The sequence below is a fragment of the Salmo salar genome, chromosome 24, assembly GCF_965601325.2.
Source record: "Salmo salar chromosome 24, fSalSal1, whole genome shotgun sequence".
Lineage (NCBI taxonomy): Eukaryota > Metazoa > Chordata > Actinopteri > Salmoniformes > Salmonidae > Salmo > Salmo salar.
In genome coordinates, this window is record NC_138314.1 from 6,954,559 (window position 1) to 6,981,539 (window position 26,981).

Below are 26,981 nucleotides of genomic sequence, written 5' to 3' on the forward strand. Positions count from 1 at the left end.
TCCTGAAACTAGGCCATATTCCATATATTAGACTACTATTATTAGAATATATTTCATAGTTAAACAGCTCTTTGTATGATAACAATAAATAGAATAAATGCATAACATCCCAGACGTTGTTCAGTATGTACCAGTAGATCTGAACATGCAGGCAGAGAGTCCCACCTGCCTGTCTGAGATCATTAGCTCCATTAGGACGCTATGCTATAGCTATGCTATGCTATAGCCATTAATGTGTGTAGGCAAGCAGGTGAGCTGTGCCACGGATTCTGGTGAGAAGTAGTTCAGAGGTGAGCACACACACAAAAGGGCCAGTGCACGCACGTTTACACAGAGACAGACAAAAAAAATCAATAGTCTCTCACAGTGAGTATCAGAAAGCTTTTATGCAAATGTGACCACTGTTATTACCTGCAATTTCCTGTGATTCCTGCAATTACCTCAGATTGCTCTGGAGAAAATGTATCACTGGGGGGGGGAAAAAGAGGTGTGAAGTCACCACAAGGTGAGCTTTCTCTTCAGGTTTTGGCTAACTTTGCTACAAGGAGTAGGATTAAACGAGTAGTGTACTGGTTTTCAATATGAACCCTAGCTCAGCTACCAGTGGTCAACGGGAACTTTGCATGGTCCAGACAATGTCAATGATACGTGATTGGTAGCAGTGAACATTTTGTTAACCTTTATTTTAGCAGGGAAACCCCATTGAGACCAAGGCCTCTTTTCCAAGGGAGCCCTACATGAACACAAATCATAGAAATGTACAACATTTACAACACAATAGAAACAATATTTGCAGGCAATTTAAAATGGTACTTTGGCCCTTCATATACTTCCTCAGAGTCAGATGAACTCGTGGATACCCTATTTATACCTCTGTTATACCCTATACTGTATATAGTTCCTCCAATAGGGCATTATAGAGAACTGATGTTTATAAAGTGCTGAATATGTTCTTGAAGTGGAACAGCTTTACAAGTCTCTCCATCACACACACTACCCACAACATTTAACATGTAAGACTGAAGTCTTACAATCACAGACACACTATTCACCCATACACTGAATTTTACTTCTTTCTCTTGCAGTTTTAGAGGGGTCACCAACTATTTTCTCTGAAAGCATACATTTTCTGCCCATACAGTGCCTTCAGAAAGTATTCATGCCCCTTGACTTATTCCACATGTTGTGTTACAGCCTGAATTCAAAAAGGATTTAAAAAAAGAAATCTCACCCATCTACACACAATATCCCATAATGATAAAGTGAAATACATAAATATCGAATTTACATGGTATTGACTCAGGGGTGTGAATACTTATGTAGAAACATCTTTGGCAACGATTACAGCTGTGGGTATTTATGGGTAAGTCTGTAAGAGCTTTGCACACCTGGATTGTACAATATTTGCACATTACTCCATTTATAATTCTTCAAGCTCTGTCGAGAGCTTGTTGATCATTGGTAGACAGCCATTTTCAAGTGTTGCCATAGATTTTCAAGCCGATTTAAGTCAAAACCGTAATTAGGCCACTAACTATGTCGTCTTGGTAAGCAACTCCAGTGTATATTTGGCCTTGTGTTTTAGGTTATTGTCCTGCTGAAAGGTGAATTTGTCTACAAGTGTCTGTTGGAAAGGAGACTGAACCAGGTTTTCTAGGAATTTGCCTGTGCTTAGCTTTATTCCATTTCTTGTTATCCTAAAAAAAATGAAGAGTGGTACTCAGTGATTTTTTTTGTGTTGGATTTGCCCCAAGCATAACACTTTGTATTCAGGACATAATGTTAATTTCTTTAACACATTTTTTTCAGTTTTACTTTAGTGTCCTACTGCAAACAGGATGCATGAGGTCGAATGAATTGCCCGTAGAGCACCGAGACCGGATTGTGTCGAGGCACAGATCTGGGGAAGGGTACAAAAACATTTCTGCAGCATTGAAAGTCCCCAAGAATACAGTGGCCTCCATCATTCATTCTTAAATGGAAGAAGTTTGGAACCACCAAGACTCTTCCTAGAGCTGGCTGCACGACCAAACTGAGCAATCGGGGGAGAAGGGCCTAGGTTAGGGGGGTGACCAAGAACCGATGGTCACTCTGACAGAGCTCCAGAGTTCCTCTGTGGAGATGGGAGAAACTTCCAGAAGGAAAACCCATCTCTGCAGCACTCCACCAATCAGGTCTTTATGGTAGAGTGGCCAGACAGAAGCCACTCCTCAGTAAAAGGCACATGACAGCCCGCTTGGAGTTTGCCAAAAGGCATCTAAAGGACTCTCAGACCATGAGGAACAAGATTCTCAGGTCTGATGATACCAAGATTGAAGTCTTTGGCCTGAATGCCAAGCGTCACGTCTGGAGGAACCTGGCTCCATCCCTACGGTGAAGCAAGGTGGTGGCAGCATCATGCTGTGGGGATGTTTTTCAGTGGCAGGAACTTGGAGACTAATCAGGATCGAGGGAAAGACAACTGGAGCAAAGTACAGAGAGATCCTTGATGAAAACCTGCTCCAGAGTGCTCAGGACCTCAGACTGGGGCGAAGGTTCACCTTTCAACAGGACAACAACCATAAGCACACAGCCAAGACAATGCTCTGAATGTCCTTGAGTGGCCCAGCCAGAGCCCATACTTGAACCCGATCTAACATCTCTGAAGAGACCTAAATATAGCTGTGCAGCGACGCTCCCCATCCAACCTGACAGAGCTTGAGAGGATCTGCAGAAAAGAATGGGAGAAACTCCCGAAATACAGGTGTGCCAAGCTTGTAGCGTCCTACCCGAGAAGACCCGAGGCTGTAATCGCTGCCTGAATACTAATGTAAAAGTGACATTTCATTTTTTTAAATAAATGTGCAAAAATGTCTAAAAAACTTTTTCTTTGTCATTATGGGGTATTGTGTGTAGATTGATGAGGGGGAAAAAACTATTTAATCCATTTTAGAATAAGGCTGTAACATAACAAAATGTGGGAAATGTCGAGGGGTCTGAATACTTTCCAAATCACTGTATATAAGAAAGCTCAGGAAATATTTGTATATACATGTATTTACATTTACATTTTAGTCATTTAGCAGACGCTCTTATCCAGAGCGGCTTACAGTAGAGAATGCATACATTTCATTTCATGCATTTTTTTTTTACACATATTTAAACTTGTTTTTTGTAGGCACAAAACTACCTCCATAAAAATGTTTATACCGTTTCCTTCAGACAAGTTCAGTGACACTTGTGGGGGTTGTAGAGCAAAATGGAGAATCTCCCCTTTCCACAGTGGAGTCACATTAGTTTGTAGCCCAAACGGTTCGGACGCTACAGATGTTTTCGTGAGAAGACCGACTTTCGGGATGTCTCATCGTCTGACAAACACAGCTGCAACTCGGCCACCTTCCACCGCAGATGGAACAACAAAAATACATATCTCTAGCTTAAACAGACAGATTTTGATGGGGATTTTTTTCAATTATGTTACTTAGATTGACGCAGTGGTGTGTCAATTGACTCTAGGTTAATTGAACAACCTTTGCATTACAGCCCACAATCCATTGGACATGATGATTGTACCTGTGATAAGGGGACAAGAGACAGAGAGATGTGTGCTACGGAACGTTCCACAATGGAGCCCAGCATAGACTCGTTGCCTAGCAACCAGGGTGGCCTGCAATTATTCCATCATTTTCAAAGCATTCTATCCATCTCCTAAGAGAACGAGAAAGTTGCCTACTTTTTAAATTATTTTACCAGTAAAACCTTTAGCTAGTTCCACCACCTTTGGAAGACTGAGGGATAAGTCAAGCCAGTGTGCAGTGTAGTAGCCTATATCTGAGGTTGAGTTGAGGATGTGTGTCATTCAATACTGTTTTCATTAAAGTGTGTCGGGAGCACAGTGGTAAGATCCATCTTCAACAATATGGTCACAAATAGCTTAGCCATGTAGGAAAATTACTCTTTTTATTTACTGCACACCACAACCACCAGTATGCCACCTTTCCAACAAGTCAGTTCGTCACATTTCTGCCCTGCTAGAGATGCCCCGGTCAACTGTAAGATCTGTTATTGTGAAGTGGAAACGTCTTTTTGAGCAGCAACGGCTCAGCCGCGAAGTGGTAGGCCACACATGCTCACAGAACGGGACCGCCAAGTGCTGAAGCACGTAGCGCGTAAAAATAGTCTGCCCTCCGTTGCCACACTCACTACCGAATTCCAAACTGCCTCTGGAAGCAACGTCAGCACAATAACTGTTAGTCGGGAGCTTAATGAAATTGATTTCCATATTACTTAAGATCACCATAAGTAATACCAAGTGTCGGCTGGAATGGTATAAAGCTCTTCACCATTGGACTCTGGAGCAGTGGAAACGTGTTCTCTGAAGTGATGAATCATGCTCAGTCAAACAGACGAATCTGGGCTTGGCAGATGCCAGGCGAACGCTACCTGCCCCAATGCATAGTGCCAACTGTAAAGTTTGGTGGAGGAAAAATGGTCTGGCGCTGTTTTTCATGGTTCAGGCCTCTTCGTTTCAGTGAAGGGAAATCTTAACACTACAGCATACAATGCAATTCTATATGATTCTGTGCTTCCAACTTTGTGGCAACAGTTTCGGGAAGGCCCTTTCCTGTTTCTGCATGACAATGCCCCTGTGCACAAAGTGAGGTCCATACAGAAATTGTTTGTCGAGATCGGTGTGGAAGAACTTGACTGGCCTGCACAGATCCCTGACCTCAACCCCATCAAACTCCTTTGGGATGAATTGGAAAGCCGACTGCGAGCCAGGCCTAATCGCCCAACATCAGTACCCAACCTCACTAATGCGCTTGTGGCTGAATGAAAGCAAGTCCCTGCAGCAATGTTCCAACATCTAGTGGAAAGCCTTCCCAGAAGAGTGGAAGCTGTTATAGCAGCAAAGGGGGAACCAACTCCATATTAATGCCCATTATTTTGGAAGAGAGAAGACAGCCTACCTAGGTTCATAGCCTGGTCCCGGATCTCTTATGTGTTTTAGCCAACTACAATCATTGTCATTGTCATGTCATACATGGCAGTATCGTGCTCCTGTAACGTACATTTTTTTGTGTTTTATTATGAAACAAATCTAGTTTACTCATCAGCATCCCTGTCCAATATGAACACCAACCGGAGATACTCTGCTGCTGCAGATAACCTATGGCCCCTTGCGGGATAAATAAAGTCTTAATAATGCATTGAAAGAAACACTTTCAAATTCAGCCCACTTTTCCCTTTAATTGCAAAAAGATACAAAGCACACTTGCTGCAATCCTTCCCCTATCGGTTTCAATACCCACATTTGTTCTCCATAGATACTTGAGTAAATAACCCTCAACATTCTCTCCACAGAAGCATCGATATCTTCAGAATGACCGTCACACCATTTGTTTATAGAGACCCGTTATGTCTACGCAGTCAATGTATAGCCTAACTCATTTAAATTGCATATAAGAATGTAGAAGAGCACGCATGTGCCGATGCTTGTGCACGCACCCACACACCCACACACACACCTGGAGATACAGGGGTGCATGCAGAGTGTGTCCTCCACAGAGGCACACTGGTCAGTCTGTCTGCTGTGCTGTGCTGTCTGTCGCTGGGGGTCAGAGTCATACATACATTATTACCGGGGCCACTCCAACACCTGACCTATTCCAACACACTGCTCAACCCAGGAAACATTTAGTAGAATGCCACCAGATCAATACCCACAACACTCCAGACTGATGGCAGAACATGTTCCGAATTTCAAAGATGAACTTATATTCAGTGAGGCCATAATTGTTTCCCTATCAGAGATAAAAGGGTCTTAGTGGCTATGGCAATATAAGGCGATTGCTATATTGCCTCAATTTCATAGATAATGTTCATGTGCATTGGCACCATGAAAAGGAGTCGCCATAAAAAGTGGTTAATGAGGATATGGACATTTTCCGGTCACAAAGTTAACACAGGGGGAAAGCGTTAAGACTTGTACCTCATATTGAATGTGTTGCTTTATGCAAACAAATTGACAGAGTATGGTGGTGTTACATTATAAATACACAAGAGAGGCTAAATTCCAGACATATTCTCATTACAATTTCTATCCTAAATTATTATTGGGTGCACCCATGACAGCACTTGCTTTGAATGGGAATATCAGTTCTACTCATTCTATGTATGCGAGAGTATTTTAGAGTGTTTAAGAACTCTGGTGGTACATTTACACGAGTCATTTAGCAGACACTCTTATCCACAGCACTAACAGTAGTGAGTGCATAGATTTTTGTACTGGTCCCCCGTGGGAATCAAACCCACAACCCTGGCGTTGCAAGCGCCATGCTCTACCAACTGAGCCACACGGGACCGTGGTGGTTCTCTATGATAGTATGCCGTGTGTGTGAAGAAGACATTTTTTAGAAGCGCTACTCCCATTACACGTGAGAATACTGTTTGATATGTCAATGCTTGGCTTCAGTGCAATTTAGACAATAGAGTGGATAAAAGCATTTATTTGATATGCATATGTCTGTTTGAAAGGCACTTCTGAATTAAAGTAAATGAAAAAGAGCTAACAAGTAAAAAATTAAAAGCTTACTGCTGAAATTTATTTTGTGCACCCTGGTTTGGGCGTCAGGGAAAATGTTATACCTGATGTTTAAAGACGATTAATTAAGGAGTTGGATGCAATTTTCAAACTCTGTTTCTGTTCATAATCTGATTTCCAAGGATGTTTGGGAAGTGTGTTAAGTTAGAAACTATTCATTAATTGAGACGTGACAACAATTTAAAATAGACTAAAGAAATATTACTGTAGGTAGCCTAACTAAGATATCATATCCCCTTTTCAAAATAATTTAACTCCTTTCTGATCTTGCTTTAAATGCAATTCCCTTCCCTCTTTTTCCTCTCTAGGGTGTTCCTCCCTGCCACAGTCGTTCTGCGTCAAATTAGTTCATAAAAAGCATGACATAAATACCATTTAGGTGTCATGAATTTAGAGCATTTGACCTGCACTCCATAAAATGTGGCATGTGCAATAATGTTTTACAACCAAGCTTGATGACCAAGTCCCCTGAACAACAGTTGCCATCAAGCTTGATTCATTAGACTGAGAAGAAAATTGCACAAGCCACACTTTGCAATCGGTTTGCATTCCAGATCGACCATTCATCCCTCGACCTGTAGGCCCAGTGTTTCAGTTGCCCGTCACTGCTAAATTAATATAGGGGAAACACTGATGCTTATTTGTTTAGCCCTTTCTGAGTGAGTGAGTGAGTGAGTGAGTGAGTGAGTGAGTGAGTGAGTGAGTGAGTGAGTGAGTGAGTGAGTGAGTGAAAATCGGTAATACAAACATTCTCATCCTGCAAGAAACCTGGTATAGAGGAGACGGACCCACTGGTTGCCCTCTAGGTTACAGAGAGCTGGTAGTCCCATCCACCAAACTACCAGGTGTGAAACAGGGAAGTGATAAGAGAACTATATAATAAAGGTAAATGAATAAAGAATCCGACCCTGTCACGTAACCAATTAGTCATTAGTAGTTATGTAGCATGGGTAAAGAATAATTAAAGTACTGAGCGGAAGTCCCATAAGGTCTAGTAGAGACCCGGAAGGGAGAGAAGTGTGTGTGTGTGTGTGTGTGTGTGTGTGTGTGTGTGTGTGTGTGTGTGTGTGTGATTAGTGGGCCTAAGGGAACTGTAGACATGCGTGTGTGAAGAAACAGGGAGTAGCCTTCAAGGTTCCCCTAATCTCAGGGGAAAGGAACAGGCAGCGCTGGATAGTGATTAAGAGGGATACTATTCACCTACTGTTCGGGTGTATGGGTGTGCGTAGGATATCTACTGTTTGTGTGGAGGTAAGTGCGTAAGCGGGGAGGGAGAATAAAATGAACTTCTTTGTGTAATGTTCGGGAGAACGTTCTCTGAATAAACCGTACAAACCTTTTGCAGATGCTGAGTCTTTGCCTAATTATTAACCCATTGTCTTACAAACCTTGGTAATTAGTCAAGGCTTATTGATTGTTAATTATTATCATGGGGATAAAATAATTCCCTTAACAGGAAGGGACTCAGGGGGTATGCTAATTTAGTATAGAGCAGATCTAACTCACTCCATTAATCAAAACAAGAACATTTTACATTTGGCTACAAATTCAAAAGGAAATTATCTTAACAGAGAAAAATGTCCTCCTGTGTGCTACCTATATCCCCCCACTAGAATCCCCATACTTTAATGAAGACAGCTTCTCCATCCTGGAGGGGGAAATCAATCATTTCCAGGCCCAGGGACATGTACTAGTCTGTGGCGACATAAATGCCAGAACCGGACAAGAACCTGACACCCTCAGCATACAGGGGGACAAACACCTGCCTGCAGGTGACGGCATTTCCTCCCCCATATGCACAACTATGACAACATAACCAACAAAAACGGGGCACAACTCCTCCAGCTCTGTCGCACGCTGGGTATGTACATAGTCAATGGTAGGCTTCGAGGGGACTCCTATGGTAGGTACACCTATAGGTCATCTCTTGGCAGTAGTACTGTAGACTACTTTATCACTGACCTCAACCCAGAGTCTCTCAGAGCGTTCACAGTCAGCCCACTGACACCCCCATCAGACCACCGCAAAATCAGTCTACTTGAACAGAGCAATACTCAATCATGAGGCATCAAAGCCAAAGGAACTGAGTAACATTAAGAAATGCTATAAATGGAAGGAATGCAGTTTGGAAACCTACCAAAAAACAATTAGGCAACAACATATTCATTCCCTTTTAGACAACTTCCTGGGTAAAACGTTCCACTGTAATAGTGAAGGTGTAAACTTGGCAGTAGAAAATCTTAACAGTATATTTGACCTCTCAGCTTCCCTATCAAATCAAAAAATCTCAAATAGAAAACCGAAGACAATTAACAACAATGACAAATGGTTTGATGAAGAATGCAAAGATCTAAGAAAGAAATTGAGAAACCTGTCCAACCAAAAACAGAGAGATCCGGAAAACCTGAGTCTACGCCTTCACTATGGTGAATCACTAAAACAACACAGAAATACACTACGGAAAAAGGAACAGCACGTCAAAAATCAGCTCAATGTAATTGAAGAATCCATAGACTCTAACCACTTCTGGGAAAATTGGAAAAAACACTAAACAAACAACAACACAAAGAATTATCTATCAAAAATGGAGATGTATGGGTAAACCACTTCTCCAATATTTTTGGCTCTATAACAAAGAACAAACAGCAAAAATATATACATGATCAAATACCAATCTTAGAATCAACTATTAAAGACTACCAGAACCCACTGGATTCTCCAATTTCCTTGAATGAGCTACAGGACAAAATAAAATCCCTCCAACCCAAAAAGGCATGTGGTGTTGATGGTATCCTCAATGAAATGATCAAATATACAGACAACAAATTCCAATTGGCTATACTAAAACTTTTTAACATCATCCTTAGCTCTGGCATCTTCCCCAATATTTGGAACCAAGGACTGATCACCCCAATCCCCAAAAGTGGAGACAAATTTGACCCCAATAACTACCGAGGGACATGCGTCAACAGCAACCTTGGGAAAATCCTCTGCATCATCATTAACAGCAAAATTTATTTTTTGACGAATAAACAAACAAAACAAAGGCAAATTCTTCTCATGCTTTGTTGATTTCAAAAATGCCTTCGACTCAATTTGGCATGAGGGTCTGCTATACAAAATCATGGAAAGTGGTGTTGGGGGAAAAAACATACAACATTATAAAATCTATGTACACAAACAACAAGTGTACGGTTAAAATAGGCAAAAACCACACACATTTCTTCCCACAGGGCCATGGGGTGAGACAGGGATGCAGCTTGAGCCCCACCCTCTTCAACATATATATTAACGAATTGGCACGGGCACCAGAAAGGTCTGCAGCACCCGACCTCACCCTACTAGAATCGAAAGTCAAACGACTACCGTTTGCTGATGATCTGGTGCTTCTGTCACCAACCAAGGAGGGCCTACAGCAGCACCTAGATACAGTGAGGGAAAAAAGTATTTGATCCCCTGCTGATTTTGTAAGTTTGCCCACCGACAAAGAAATGATCAGTCTATAATTTTAAATGGTAGGTTTATTTGAACAGTGAGAGACAGAATAACAACAAAAAAATCCAGAAAAACGCATGTCAAAAATGTTATAAAATGATTTGCATTTTAATGAGGGAAATAAGTATTTCACCCCTCTGCAAAACATGACTTAGTACTTGGTGGCAAAACCCTTGTTGGCAATCACAGAGGTCAGACGTTTCTTGTAGTTGACCACCAGGTTTGCAGACATCTCAGGAGGGATTTTGTCCCACTCCTCTTTGCAGATCTTCTCCAAGTCATTAAGGTTTCAAGGCTGACGTTTGGCAACTCTAACCTTCAGCTCCCTCCACAGATTTTCTATGGGATTAAGGTCTGGAGACTGGCTAGGCCACTCCAGGACCTTAATGTGCTTCTTCTTGAGCCACTCCTTTGTTGCCTTGGCCGTGTGTTTTGGGTCATTGTCATGCTGGAATACCCATTCACGACCCATTTTCAATGCCCTGGCTGAGGGAAGGATGTTCTCACCCAAGATTTAACTGTATATGCCCCCGTCCATCGTCCCTTTGATGCGGTGAAGTTGTCCTGTCCCCTTAGCAGAAAAACACCCCCAAAGCATAATGTTTCCACCTCCATGTTTGACGGTGGGGATGGTGTTCTTGGGGTCATAGGCAGCATTCCTCCTCCTCCAAACACAGCGAGTTGAGTTGATGCCAAAGAGCTCCATTTTGGTCTCATCTGACCACAACACTTTCACCCAGTTGTCCTCTGAATCATTCAGATGTTCATTGGCAAACTTCAGACGGGCATGTATATGTGCTTTCTTGAGCAGGGGGACCTTGCGGGCGCTGCAGGATTTCAGTCCTTCATGGCGTAGTGTGTTACCAATTGTTTTCTTGGTGACTATGGTCCCAGCTGCCTTGAGATCATTGTCAAGATCCTCCCGTGTAGTTCTGGGCTGATTCCTCACCGTTCTCATGATCATTGCAACTCCACGAGGTGAGATCTTGCATGGAGCCCCAGGCCGAGGGAGATTGACAGTTCTTTTGTGTTTCTTCCATTTGCGAATAATCGCACCAACTGTTGTCACCTTCTCACCAAGCTGCTTGGGGATGGTCTTGTAGCCCATTCCAGCCTTGTGTAGGTCTACAATCTTGTCCCTGACATCCTTGGAGAGCTCTTTGGTCTTGGCCATGGTGGAGAGTTTGGAATCTGATTGATTGCTTCTGTGGACAGGTGTCTTTTATGCAGGTAACAAACTGAGATTAGGAGCACTCCCTTCAAGAGTGTGCTCCTAATCTCAGCTCGTTACCTGTATAAAAGAGACCTGGGACCAGAAATCTTTCTGATTGAGAGGGGGTCAAATACTTATTTCCCGCATTAATTAAAATGCTAATCAATTTATAACATTTTTGACATGCGTTTTTCTGGATTTTTTTGTTGTTATTCTGTCTCTCACTGTTCAAATAAACCTACCATTAAAATTATAGACTGACCATTTCTTTGTCAGTGGGCAAACGTACAAAATCAGCAGGGGATAAAATACTTTTCCCCCCTCACTGTATTCTGCACAGATTCTGCCAGACCTGGGCACTGACAGTAAACCTCAGTAAGACCAAAATAATGGTGTTCCAAAAAAGGTCCAGTCGCCAGGACCACAAATACAAATTCCATCTAGACACCGTTGCCCTAGAGCACACAAAAAACTATACATACCTTGGGGTAAACATCAGCGCCACAGGTAACTTCCACAAAACTATGAACGATCTGAGAGATAAGGCAAGAAGGGCATTCTATGCCATCAAAAGGAACATAAAATTCAACATACCAATTAGGATCTGGCTAAAATTACTTGAATCATTTATAGAACCCATTGCCCTTTATGGTTGTGAGGTCTGGGGTACGCTCACCAACCAAGAATTCACAAAATGGGACAAACACCAAATTGAGACTCTGCATGCAGAATTCTGCAAAAATATCCTCAGTGTACAACGTAGAACACCAAATAATGCATACAGAGCATAATTAGGCCGATACCCGCTAATTATCAAAATCCAGAAAAGAGCCGTTAAATTCTACAACCACCTAAAAGGAAGCGATTCTCAAACCTTCCATAACAAAGCCATCACCTACAGAGAGATGAATCTCGAGAAGAGTCCCCTAAGCAAGCTGGTCCTGGGGCTCTGTTCACAAGCACACCCCACAGAGCCCCAGGACAGCAACACAATTAGACCCAACCAAATCATGAGAAAACAAAAAGATAATTACTTGACACATTAGAAAGAATTAACAAAAAACAGAGCAAACTAGAATGCTATTTAGCCCTAAACAGAGAGTACACAGTGGCATAATACCTGACCACTGTGACTGACCCAAACTTAAGGAAAGCTTTGACTATGTACAGACTCAGTGAGCATAGCCTTGCTATTGCGAAAGGCCGCCGTAGGCAGACCTGGCTCTCAAGAGAAGACAGGCTATGTGCACACTGCCCACAAAATGAGGCGGAAACTGAGCAGCACTTCCTAACCTCCTGCCCAATGTATGACCATATTAGAGACAAATATTTCCCTCAGATTACACAGATCCACAAAGATTTTGAAAACAAACCCGATTTTGATAAACTCCCATACTGGGTGAAATACCACAGCGTACCATCACTGCAGCAAGATTTGTGACCTGTTGCCACAAGAAAAGGTCAACCAGTGATGAACAAATTCCTTTGTAATACCACCCATATTTATGCTTATTTATTTTCCCTTTTGTACTTTAACCATTTGTTTAACCACACTGTATATATACTGCTCAAAAAAATAAAGGGAACACTTAAACAACACAATGTCACTCCAAGTCAATCACACTTCTGTGAAATCAAACTGTCCACTTAGGAAGCAACACTGATTGACAATAAATTTCACATGCTGTTGTGCAAATGGAATAGACAACAGGTGGAAATTATAGGCAATAAGCAAGACACCCCCAATAAAGGAGTGGTTCTGCAGGTGGGGACCACAGACCACTTCTCAGTTCCTATGCTTCCTGGCTGATGTTTTGGTCACTTTTGAATGCTGGCGGTGCTTTCACTCTAGTGGTAGCATGAGACGGAGTCTACAACCCACACAAGTGGCTCAGGTAGTGCAGCTCATCCAGGATGGCACATCAATGCGAGCTGTGGCAAGAAGGTTTGCTGTGTCTGTCAGCGTAGTGTCCAGAGCATGGAGGCGCTACCAGGAGACAGGCCAGTACATCAGGAGACGTGGAGGAGGCCGGAGGAGGGCAACAACCCAGCAGCAGGACCGCTACCTCCGCCTTTGTGCAAGGAGGAGCACTACCAGAGCCCTGCCAAATGACCTCCAGCAGGCCACAAATGTGCATGTGTCTGCTCAAACAGTCAGAAACAGACTCCATGAGGGTGGTATGAGGTCCCGACGTCCACAGGTGGGGGTTGTGCTTACAGCCCAACACCGTGCAGGATGTTTGGCATTTGCCAGAGAACACCAAGATTGGCAAATTCGCCACTGGCGGCCTGTGCTCTTCACAGATGAAAGCAGGTTCACACCGAGCACGTGACAGACGTGACAGAGTCTGGAGACGCCGTGGAGAACGTTCTGCTGCCTGCAACATCCTCCAGCATGACCGGTTTGGCGGTGGGTCAGTCATGGTGTGGGGTGGCATTTCTTTGGGGGGCCGCACAGCCCTCCATGTGCTCGCCAGAGGTAGCCTGACTGCCACTAGGTACCGAGATGAGATCCTCAGACCCCTTGTGAGACCATATGCTGGGGCGGTTGGCCCTGGGTTCCTCCTAATGCAAGACAATGCTAGACCTCATGTGGCTGGAGTGTGTCAGCAGTTCCTGCAAGAGGAAGGCATTGATGCTATGGACTGGCCCGCCCGTTCCCCAGACCTGAATCCAATTGAGCACATCTGGGACATAATGTCTCGCTCCATCCACCAACGCCACGCTGCACCACAGACTGTCCAGGAGTTGGCGGATGCTTTAGTCCAGGTCTGGGAGGAGATCCCTCAGGAGACCATCCGCCACCTCATCAGGAGCATGCCCAGGCATTGTAGGGAGGTCATACAGGCACGTGGAGGCCACACACACTACTGAGCCTCATTTTGACTTGTTTTAAGGACATTACATCAAAGTTGGATCAGCCTGTAGTGTGGTTTTCCACTTGAATTTTGAGTGTGACTCCAAATCCAGACCTCCATGGGTTGATAAATTGGATTTCCATTGATTATTTTTGTGTGATTTTGTTGTCAGCACATTCAACTATGTAAAGAAAAAAGTATTTAATAAGCTTATTTCTTTCATTCAGATCTAGGATGTGTTGTTTAAGTGTTCCCTTTATTTTTTTGAGCAGTGTATATACATAATACGACATTTGTAATGTCTTTATTGTTTTGAAACTTCTGTGAGTGTAATGTTTACTGTACATTTTTATTGTTTATTTCACTTTTGTATATTAACTACCTCACTTGCTTTGGCAATGTTAACATATGTTTCCCATGCCAATAAAGCCCCTTGAATTGAATAGAATTGAGAGAGAGATGTATGTGTGTGAGTGAGAGAGAAATAATGTGTGAGAGAGACATTTCCTACCCCAATTCGATAAAAAGTCCATAATAATAAAGTCATAATAATCTGACTGAGTGTGCCACATCAGCCACAGCATGGGGGTCAATAACACCATGGAAGATAGTAGTAAAGGTAGTGCTGGATCAGATGTTGTCCAGGTCCGTCAGCTCAGACACAGACACTCTGCACAGATGGTTGAGACGCCTAAAGGTTGAAGCTGACAGTCCATGATTAAACATGCAATTACGTCCCCAGCAGCCTGAATCTCTCCTCTTCTCCCGCTCAACGGGTGTATTATTTAGAGGACTCAAGAGAACACACATGCACGTGCGTGCGCACACCCACATAACACACATTGACAAAGCATCAACATATACATACATACATACACACATATGTATACATATAGGTATATACATATACATACATACATACACACATATGTATACATATAGGTATATACATATACATACACACACACACACACACACACACACACACACCACACACACACACACACACACACACACATACATACATACATATAAGCCATGTGAGTGCTATACTTGTGTAGTGAATGAAGGGAGTTTCCCTCCATACAATGTAGCCTAAAGGACTTTGAGTACCTGGTGTAATAAACCATTGTAAAATGTACTTGTATACAGACAGTAGTTTCAGCATTTCACTGGACTGGCCTCATTGACCTTGCTAATACCCCTTTTACCTCCTTAACTTAGAAAATATGCTGCTTGCATTGAATAGAGACAGCTCTCCAGCTCACTGCACTCTATAGCATGATAAATCTCTTTAATGTCTGCCTTGGCTTAATTGAAAAAGAGAAGTACATTAAAAATGTCTAATGAAATATAGGAAAGCGCTTCTCTCTCCCAGCTCATAAATCTAGCCCAGAGCACCCAGCTATTCCAACAGACTTTCTTCTCAATTTTATGACTAAGACGGTTTAGATCACCAGCGAGCCCAAGGTGTGGGGCAGGGGATTTATGTCAGCCATCGTAAGTTTGGAGACGGGGGTGACAGCAAGTTTATAGCCAGTCTGGGGCTGGGGGTTGATCAATGTTATCAGAGCTTACTGCTATACATGACCCAGAGACAGGACCGGCGTTATGGGCAGGCATTATGGGGCCTGGCCTGCCCTACCGTACTTCCTTGCACATCCAAATAAAATATTGATCATTTATTTGACCGGGACACACGCCAACAGAAAGACCCATTAATCTCAGATAAAGCATTCGAGTGAGCGAAACAGCGCCCCTCTGTCTCACTATATGTAGCCCATGAATCTGATGCTGTCTGGACAAAATGAGTATAGCATATCATACTCTTTTTAGCCAGACAGCATTCGATACATGGGCTACATATAGTGAGACAGAGGGGCACTGTTTCGCTCACTCGGATGCTTTCTACGGCGAGATTGTTTCAGCAGAGAGGAAGAGGCGACACGAGAGGGCTCACTCTCACCTAAATATGTCCAGAATAAGCCCAACGGGTTTCTATGGGCTTAATATGCAGACCTAAGCTTTTGCCTGCCTTCCCACCTTTGGGACAATGACTCCCATTAGGGCGGAGACATGAGCATCTCATCACTACACATTACCAGTCAAAAGTTTGACCACACCTACTCATTTAAGGGTTTTTCTTTATTTTTTACTATTTTCTAAATTGAGAATAATAGTGAAGACATCAAAACTATGAAATAACACATATGGAATCATGTAGTAACCAAAATAAGTGATGAACAAATCAAAATACATCTTATATTTGAGATTCTTCAAAGTAGCCACCCTTTGCCTTGATGACAGCTTTTCACTCTTGGCATTCTCTCAACCAGCTTCACCTGGAATGCTTTTCCAACAGTATTGAAGGAGTTCCCACATATGCTTGCTAGCTGCTTTTCCTTCACTCTGCGGTCCAACTCATCCCAAACCATCTCAATTGGGTTGAGGTTGGGTGATTGTGGAGGCCAGGTCATCTGATGGAGCACGCCATCACTCTCCTTCTTGGTCAAATAGCCCTTACACAGCCTGGAGATGTATCGGGTCATTGTCCTGTTGAAAAACAAATGATGGTCCCACTAAGCACAAACCAGATGGGATGGCGTATCGCTGCAGAATGCTGTGGTAGCCATGCTGGTTAAGTGTGCCTTGAACTCTAAATAAATCACTGACAGTGTCACCAGCAAATAACCCCCACACCATCACACCTCCATGCTTCATGGTGGGAACCACACATGCGGAGATCATCCATTCACCTACTCAGCGTCTCACAAAGACACGGCGGTTGGAACCAAAAATCTCCAATTTGGACTCATCAGACCAAAAGGACAGAATTCCACCAGGTCTAACATCCATTGCTCGTGTTTCTTGGCCCAAGCAAGTCTCTTATTATTATTGGGGTCCTTTAGTAGTGGTTTCTTTTTAGCAATTAGACTATGAAGGCCTTATTCACACAGTATGAACATTTGATGTTGAGATGTGTCCGTTACTTGAACTCTATGAAGCATTTATTTGGGATGCAATTTCTGAGGCTGGCAACTCTAATGAACTTGTGCTCTGCAGCAGAGGTAACTCTGGGTCTTCCTGTGGCGGTCCTCATGAGAGCCAGTTTCATCATAGCGCTTGATGGTTTTTGTGACTGCACTTGAAGAAACGTTCAAAGTTCTTGACATTTTTCGCATTGATTGACCTTCATGTCTTAAAGAAATGACGGACTGTCGTTTCTCTTTGCTTATTTCAGCTGTTCTTGCCATAATATGAACTTGGTATTTTACCAAATAGGGCTATCTTCTGTATACCACCCCTACCTTGTCACAACACAACTGATTAGCTGAAACACATTAAGAAGGAAATAAATTCCACAAATTAACTTTTAACAAGGCCCACCTGTTAATTGAAATGCATTCCAGGTGACTACCTCATGAAGCTGGTTGAGAGAATGCTCAAAGCTGTCATCAAGGCAAAGGGAGGCTACTTTGAAGAATCTGAAATATATTTTGATCTGTTTAACACTTTTTTGGTTACAACATGATTCCATGTGTTATTTCATAGTTTTGATGTCTTCACTATTACTCTACAATGTAGAAAATAGTAAAAATAAAGAAAAACCCTGGAATGAGTAGGTGTGTCCAAACTTTTGACTGGTAATGTATATAGGTTTTATGCAGCCATTTGCGAATTGGAAAGTAAAGTTGGCGTGTGCACAGTGCACTGTTCAGTTGCTGGCTTCCACAAAAGTAAGTTGAGGTTTTTCCTAAAATGATATAATTATACCTGTCTAAATAAAATAATTCAAAATACTTCACTAGAGAGCATGACTTAGGCCTAACAAACACGTAGGCCTATGCCTATTTGGGAAGCTCATTTGGCAAATGGCCTAGCTCATAATTGAGTTGCGGCTGTCAGTGAAAAGCATCTAAAAGATGTGTAAAGATAATGTGTCTTGAGTATATTTTAAAATGTTGAGACAAGAAGAAGAGGGGGGGGGGGGGTGTTGCTAAGATATGGCTCGTCTCTCTCCAGAATGCACTCAGCTGTCTCCCGCCAGTTCTTGCAAATTCATTGTTTCACTATGAGAATTGTTTGCCTTTGGACTGTTTATTTTTATCAATTCCCCATTACATATGTCACCAGTAGGCCTAGTAGATGTACCGTTAATCCCCGTCATTTGGTTACATTCATTTGTTAATGCCTGTATTAATTAGGCTATAGTAATTTACTGTTCTCATTCTCGGGGGGGAAATAGTTTTTGCAGAGTTCACAACCTGCTACACTTGTGAGAAACAAGATTTGGTTTATTTCATAACCATCATTTACGAGTTGTCCTTTATTTCATTGTCTTTTGTTTGGAGGGTTCCATGTGAGCAATAAGCATGTGTCTGGTTTCTCTGTGCTAATAATGTTGAGAGAGCATGCATAGAAGTACCTGACCTGCTGGATTGTCTTAACTCACCACCTCCAACACTCATTTTTTCTTCACCTCACACAGTAAGTCAACAAAGTCTGTTTTTAACATCCATTTCAATGATAATAGTTCCTCACATAAAAAAATCTTTCCAACACTATCCAGGCCTCAATAATCACCAAGCCTCAGCGTGAAAGAGCAAAATATCATGATCTGATGATCCCATATATCCAGTGGAAATGTCATAAAATACCTGAAAATTTTTCCCTTAGGCATAAACAGCTGTCTGTCCCTGAGCTCACTGTTGCTGGAAACTCTGAGGGTCCAGAATAGACTATTGATACAATGTTGCAAGTTAACTAGGAACAGCTTCAGGCCAGATCCAGTTGATTGTATTAAATCAATGTTGCACTTCACTAGCGATGGCTCAAGTCAAGACAGATAGAAAGGGAGGCAGACAGGTGGAGAAGAGAGGTGAATGATATTGAAAGAACCTGAATTTCCATCAGGATATTTTCTACTGTTTTTAATTTGTCGGCTTTTGGCCTATTCATTTTACTTAGTTGATGATGGACGTTATAGGCCTACTGCTGCATTGGCCTATGCTATCCCTGAGTTCCATGCGCTCATTTCTTTAGCCTCCAATGGATCACAGTGTATCAATGTGTCCATATGGCAGAGGCTGGTGCTTGGCATTAGTGAAATTTGAACTTTCAGATTTGTATCATTTTAATACCAATTTTTAGGATTAACCATGTGACATTGATTTTGAGAAACGAAAGAGCAGTAACGTAACCACACAAAGCCCCAGCCCAGTCTGTATCACACTAATGGAGAGAGAGGCCAGACTACTAGAGGAGTATTACTAAACGTTTTTGCACTATGCCCCACCTAAAGGTTTTTGACCAACAAAATGTTTCTCAGGACAACCCAGTTTTTAGCCGTGACCGCAGAAGGACTGGCTGAAAGCCACCATGTGGGAACACTGGACCATACAACATTCTGTGACCCCCAACTCATGTATTCAGACTCTTTATGTCGAGTACCTTGCTGTTGACATTATACCAGAAGACTGAGCCAACTTGTGGAATCTAGACTTTCAATCAGGCCATCCTACTGAAAGGGTCAGATATTTATTTAAAATGTTTTATTTAACCTTTATATAACTAGGCAAGTCAGTTAAGAACACATTCTTATTTGATATAAAACAGCTATTACATTATAACGCAACTATTAAACAACCATTACCCATGCTCTAGTCAGACACAGCTGAAATCATATGACTGATTTCTTAATGTGCGCTGTACGCTCTCGTTGGCTGGCCCTCGCGTCATACTAGTCGTCAAGCCCACTGGCTCCAGGTCATCTACAAGACCCTGCTAGGTAAAGTCCCCCCTCATCTCAGCTCGCTGGTCACCATAGCAGCACCCACCTGTAGCACGCGCTCCAGCAGGTATATTTCACTGGTCACCCCCAAAACCAATTCCTCCTTCGGCCGCCTCTCCTTCCAGTTCTCTGCTGCCAATGACTGGAACGAACTACAAAAATCTCTGAAACTGGAAACACTAGCTTTAAGCACCAGCTGTCAGAGCAGCTCACAGATTACTGCACCTGTACATAGCCCATCTATAATTTAGCCCAAACAACTACCTCTTCCCCTACTGTATTTATTTTGCTCCTTTGCAACCCATTATTTCTATTTCTACTTTGCACTTTCTTCCACTGCAAATCTACCATTCCAGTGTTTTACTTGCTATATTGTATGTACTTCGCCACCATGGCCTTTTTTTTGCCTTTACCTCCCTCACCTCATTTGCTCACATTGTATATAGACTACCTCCATATATATCATCATTAATTTCCACTAGATATACACATTTTAAAACCAGATCACAGATGTGGATTACATTACAGACTCCTGCGGTCTCCAGAGTTGGGTAGGACTGCCTTTAGTTCCTTTGCGCCTTATTTATGGAACAAACTGCAGATCCAACTTAAGTTAGACACTCTGGTGTCCCTTGCCCATTTAAAAAATGTTATGGAGGATCAATATGATGTTGTCTGTGATTGTTTCTGTTGAATTGTGTCTTTGTTTTGTATGTTTGAAATGTTCTTGTCTGTATGCCTAAAACTGTACATGTCAACATGTTTACACAGGGCACAGCCGTAAAAGAGATCCAGGTCTCAGTCTGTTTTCCCTGTTAAAATAAAGATTAAAAAAAAAAAAAAAAAAAAATAAAAAAAATTCTACTGGATTATTGACTGTATGTTTGTTTTACTCCATGTGTAACTCTGTGTTGTTGTATGTGTCAAACTGCTTTGCTTTATCTTGGCCAGGGACATGGCTCATACCTCTACAATGGTGACTTTGGCTGCCTTGCACATGGGCTGGTTGAAGTTCCTGGCTGTTTTCCTACATGGAGAGAGAAAAGAAAGAAAGAAAGAAAGAAAGAAAGAAAGAAAGAAAGAAAGAAAGAAAGAAAGAAAGAAAGAAAGAAAGAAAGAAAGAAAGAAAGAAAGAAAGAAAGAGAGCAAGAAGAAGAAAGAAGAAAGAAAGAAAGAAAGAAAGAAAGAAAGAAAGAAAGAGAGCAAGAAAGAAAGAAAGAAAGAAAGAAAGAAAGAAAGAGAGAGAGAGGAGAGAGAGAAAAAGAGAGAGAGAGAGAGAAAGAGATGACATTAGCTAACAAGCATTCATGAGGGAGGCAACAAGGGAGCAATACAAGAAAGCAGGCACAGAGAAGTAATGGAATGGAAGTACAATAAGTCAATTAAGCATTAAGGCATAACAGGCAGTGCAGTATCATGAACACAATCACAGGTAAATGGTGTTGTTCGGCCCGGCGCGATAGGGAAGGTTTTATAACATGAGTTACAGCATCAACATAGAGCAATCATGAACCGTGCAACAGTCATTTCAACATTGCCTGTTTTTGCCTGTGAAATCAAAGGGGGATTGTTTATTGCAAAGTAGATACTGCGCTCTTGTGGTGACCAATTGAATTGCATTTACTATCACTTATTTTCAGTGTACAGGAGAGTAAATATTCAGGGTCAAAAAACAATACGGGCCTGTTTTTATGTGGACCGAGAGAATGTTCTTCTCACATACTGACAGACAAGGGAACTAAGAAGAAAAGTCCTTTAAGTCAGACGTAATTTCAATTTTCTACAGCTTTTCTGGAGAACGTTCAGTCTCTTTAAACTGTGTAGTGTCAACATCTTAATTCAGTCACTGAGCCTAAAAGTTAATATCCTACCAGCAATCCATATGGCACAGAGCGACCTGCAGGCCCGGAGTTTTGCTTATTGTGGAAACATCACTAGGTGATTAGAAAGGGTTAAACCTGTCCTGGGACAAGCAGTGGCCTAAATCACAGTGGCTTGGGTAAATATTTAGTGTCAAATGGATATGTATTACATAATGTACATTTACTCAATACTACGCTGATGGCTTTTTTGAAATAATGATGCACCTCATCTCTTCAACAGCTTTACAGTCTTAGTGACAGCAGACTTAAGGTGTAAATAAGCGCCTATGCTTTGTGCAAGGATTCAAGGGTAGGAGGAAGTAGCTTGCCCTGATATCAGGTAACCTTTATCCCAAAAATAAGTGATTGACAGACATGTTAGAGCGAGTGAATGTATTGGTAGCTACCTGAAGATTACGTTCCCGGCCTTGTCGGCCTTCCAGGCCTTGATCAGAGCAAAGTCTCCAGTGATGGCCTTCTCCAGGATGTAGTGCCTTCCATTAAACTCCCGCACCTGCCAAACAACAACACAGCAAGCAGCTCAAGAGATGGACTAGAAGACTGCTGGACATGACAGTATTTTGAGTGTGGTTACAGAGGCTAGTGCGCCATATCAGTATAGGCAGATTGTGTGATGAAAACAGACAAGAGGTGAGAAAAACAATTTGATGCAATAACATTAGATGTGTCTTTGTGTCACGATGTGGTGAATGTGGTGCTAGAAACCACATGGTGGTAGAGGCTGGGGTCTGACCTCTCTCTGTTCACTGGCGATGGCGATAGTTCCGTCCTTGTTGTATTTGATGGGGGAGCCACCCTCCTGGATGAGGGTACCGTAGCCTGTAGCCGTGAAGAAGGCAGGAACACCCGCACCCCCAGCTCTGATCCTCTCTGCTAGGGTACCCTGGGGGAGAGAGGTCAGGGTCATCAATTGGATCATTACTCAAAATCACTGAACCTGGACATTCCAAGCCTCCACAACAAATGTATATGACCTCGAGTAACTCGAATGGATAACCTAGTGAAGCAAGGAGGTATGTGCGTGCGTGTCACCTGTGGCGTTAGCTCCACCTCCAGCTCCCCAGACAGGTATTGTCTCTCAAACTCGATGTTCTCTCCCACATAGGAGGAGATCATCCTCTTGATTTGTTTGGTCTGTAGGAGCAGACCCAACCCAAAGTTATCCACCCTGCAGGGAGAGAACACACACAGGTTCCCCCCCCCCCCCCCCCCCCCCCACCACACACACACACACACACACACACACACACACACACACACACACACACACACCAGCCTACAGAGAGAGCAAACAGATCATCAGCTCCTCAGGGTATGCTGCACCACATACTCACACCCTACCCAGGTAGATTCTAATTATTCCCAACATTTTACAAAAAAAATGCTTGTTGGATTTTATTTCTAATACTCATTTCGATGTGTCACTTATGGATACACCTTAGGGTGAGTCAAAAGCTTGAAGTATGCAATCACACAGCTTCTGTTGGAGACATGGGTCGAGTGGCAAATGAGGTGAGCTCTTCTCCTCAATAAAGGGAGCCACTTGCCCGCCAACTGATCATTATGGCCTCTTGCGGAAGTCACTGCGTTCACAAGAAGCTCTCCTCAGCACGACTAGATTCCTGTCTTCCTATTGAACTGTTCTCAGGCGAACCGTGAGGTTAAAGCTGCCGAACGTAGGACCTCAGCTCCTGTCGATAGTGTTGAGTACTGACTGAAAGGAAGATTTTGCTTTGAGTAGAATTCATTTTCTACTCGTCAGTCCCCATTGTAGCTAACGTCACATGGCTAGCAATCGAGACTTGGTTAGCCCTCGCTGCAATGCTTTAGCTTACCTGGCTAGCTTGCTGTAAGGCCAGCTAACCACGCTAACAAAGGACTAGCTTTCGCCGCAAGGCTTAAGCTAACCTGGCTAGCTCACCGTAAGGCAAGCTAATCACACCAGCATTACTAGCTGCAACATGGTAATATTGCTAGCTCCCATCTCGCGTCTAGCTAACTGGAAAGCTAGCTAACGACACCAGAATGGGCTAGCTCTCGCCGTAAGGCTTAGCTAACCCGGATAAGTTTCCACAAGACTAGCTTTTCCACCTGCAAGGGTAGAATTGCTAGCTATACTCTCGCATTTAGCTCAACCCACATTCAACTGTGCTGTGTTGACAAGACTGACCGCCCTTACTTCACAGCGCGACGGTAGCTTACACTTTGCTCAAAGAATACGATTTCTCTGAGCCATGGAGCCTGCTACCCCTCACAGGGCGCCTGCCACTGCCCCATTACCGGAGCACCCTTGTCCATGTGGAGCTAAGCAATCAGGCAAGGACACTCACTGTTTGTGTACCATCTGCCTCGGGGCATAGCAGGCTAAAGCAGCACTCACTAACCCCGAGTTCGACGGGAGGACACTCCCCTCTCGCACCATCCCGGGAAAGCGACTTTGCCCAGCGGCCCCAGCATGCGTGACAGAGGGAAAACACAACTGGGACAAGCCTTTGTCCAGCAATGGCCAAACCAGGCACTTTCTTGGCATGGACATTCAGGGCATGGAGGAGGAAGGCTTCGACAAGCCTTGGGGTGGTTAGCCAGTGGTCACTGGTCACTGCCAGTGGTCACTGGCTAACCACCCCAACCCCTCCCTGGAAAGACGAAGCACTTCACCGTCTCCATATTCCATAAGGTCTACGTGTCTGTGGCACATTCAGTACGGGGGTTGAACTTAATGTCCCTATTGTTGGCTTACGAGGCCGATTTGCTACTAGAGATGGGCATTGTCTTAGGCAAAGGTCAACCAGTACCTATGGAACGAGATGTGCGTCGCTGAAGATCTCAACCTACGGGCCTCTAGAGGCGCCATCCAAGCGTCATGAGCCTTGCAGTGGTGGGGGAGAAAGCCTTGTGGCTTGACTTGTCCAGCCTCAGAAAAGGAAAAGGCAGATTTCCTCGACGCTCCTATCATGCCAAAAGGAACTGTTTGGGCCTTCTGTTGCCGACATGCGACCAAAGTGCGAACTTCGTAAGAAGGAAGGCGAAGTCATTAACTTCTGCTTGCCCAGCAGATCTGGGTAACGTGGCAACCCGGTCTCACCTTCCAAAAGCAAAGGCTCGGTGGGAGGGAGGGAGTGGGTAAAAAGCTAGTACCAGGTTTTTCAGTAATGCAAAACTCCCACTGACGTAGCAGGCTGTGAATCCACAGTTCAGCTCTCCTATCAGAGGCCGACAGAGGGGGAAGCTCTCTGATGCTTCCACAGATGTCCCACCCATCTACTTCTCCCACGGGGAAAGATGGGATGTCCGACCTAGGAGTACGTCCCCAGCGGCAGAGAGGGTCAATCAGTGTCCTGAACTGCCTCCTCTCGATTTGAGCACAGAACTGCCCCCCCCCCCACCCGTTCACCCAATGGGGGAAGAGGCACATCTGTGCTCCTTAAACCCTGCCCCTCATGCAGCGGCTCATCTTTATGCATCTGCTCACAGGAAAGACTGGGGGGGGGGTCTCACTCAACCCCAGAGTGCCCCCTGGTACCCCTCATTCCGACGGTACCTCTCCCTGCCCAACAGGGGGCACTCTGTCATACTCCGTACGGGTTTCCGAGTGCTGGGGTTGATGGCATTTACCATCTCAGTTGTACCGCAAGGATCAATGAGAATGAGATTTTCGGCGTTGGGTTTAAACCCATCGCCTATATCCACTATGGAACTTCAATCAATAGATAAGTGTCCACAGACTCCGGGTTACGCGAGAATTGTGTCAAGAAGCAGTGTGGCTTGGCGGGGGTCATGCTTTGGAGGATGCAGGGCTCTCGACCTTCACCTCTCCCGAGTCCGTACGAGAGTTGCAGCGATGGGACAAGACTGTAACTACCAATTGGACATCAAGAATTTTGGGGAAAAAAATTGTTAAAAAAAATAGAGAGTCTTTCAGCTCTCTGTCACTAGAAGAGCCTCTCGATCACAAACACCTCAAACTGATGATAGTGTTTCATGCATTGACACACTTTCCGCTCTGCCGTCAAAATGGTCACATCCTGGTAAAGGCAGACAATATGACTGTGGTGGCACACATCAACCACCAGGTTGGCACTTGTTCTTTGCATCTACACAGACTAACTGTCAAGAATATTTTGTGGAGCAGGGCACAACTATTTTCAATATGTGCGACTCATGTCCCAGGCGTATTGAATGTGGGAGTGGACTTGTTGTCCAGAGGGAATCCCCTATACAGGGATTGGAGACTGCACCCCCAGATGGTGACCCAGATTTTATATCTATTCGCATTGCACAAAGACACACACTGTGCATTGTTCTTTGCTGTAGCATGATACACACCACTGGGACTGGATGTGCGGGCACACCCTTGAAGGGTGGTGCTTTACGCTTTTCCTCCTCTATGCTTGATTTCCCTCCACTCTGGACAGAGTAAGGGAACAAGGATTATCCTTCCTTGATAGCCCCTTGATGACCAGGGAAGCTCTGGCTAGTGGACATTCTCCTCTCACTTTACGCCGAGCCCTGGCAACTGCCGTTACCATCTTTTGACCCACGCAAACAAGGGGATTTTCCGCCTTCACCCAGAACCCATTGCCCTCTGGGCCTGGCCCGTGAGAGGGTAAATCTGAATTCGATAGGCTTGCCCTTCTACGTGCTCACTATATACAGTTGAAGTCGGAAGTTTACATACACTTAGGTTGGAATCATTAAAACTCGTTTTACAACCACTCCACAAATTCCTTGTTAACAAACTATAGTTTTGGCAAGTCAGTTAGGACATCTACTTTGTGCATGACAAGTAATTTTTCCAACAATTGTTTACAGACAGATTACTTCACTTATAATTTACTGTATCACAATTCCAGTGGGTCAGAAGTTTACATTCACTAAGTTGTCAATGATGTCATGGCTTTAGAAGCTTCTGACAGGCTAATAGACATCATTTGGGTCAATTGGAGGTGTACTGTGGATGTATTTCAAGGCCTACCTTCAAACTTGTAGACCTCCACAAGTCTGGTTCATACTTGGGAGCAATTTGCAAATGCATGAAGGTACCACGTTTATCTGTACAAACAATAGTACGCAAGTATAAACACCATGGGACCACGCAGCCGTCATACCACTCAGGAAGGAGACGCGTTCTGTCTCCTAGAGACCTTGGTGCGAAAAG

General features: G+C 43.5%; 1 protein-coding gene across 2 annotated transcripts in view; it reads right to left on the bottom strand.

Annotated features, from left to right (window-relative positions):
• oxct1a (3-oxoacid CoA transferase 1a) overlaps positions 1 to 26,981 on the bottom strand; it is a 119,730-nt gene that overhangs the window by 71,805 nt on the left and 20,944 nt on the right. For both annotated transcript variants that reach the window (XM_014171139.3, XM_014171140.3), the window contains exons 4-7: positions 22,856 to 22,991; positions 22,557 to 22,706; positions 22,210 to 22,316; positions 20,907 to 20,967 (exon numbers count right to left, since the gene is read on the bottom strand). In XM_014171139.3, the coding sequence (XP_014026614.3) occupies positions 20,907 to 20,967; positions 22,210 to 22,316; positions 22,557 to 22,706; positions 22,856 to 22,991 (454 nt within the window). The remainder of the gene's footprint in view (positions 1 to 20,906; positions 20,968 to 22,209; positions 22,317 to 22,556; positions 22,707 to 22,855; positions 22,992 to 26,981) is intronic.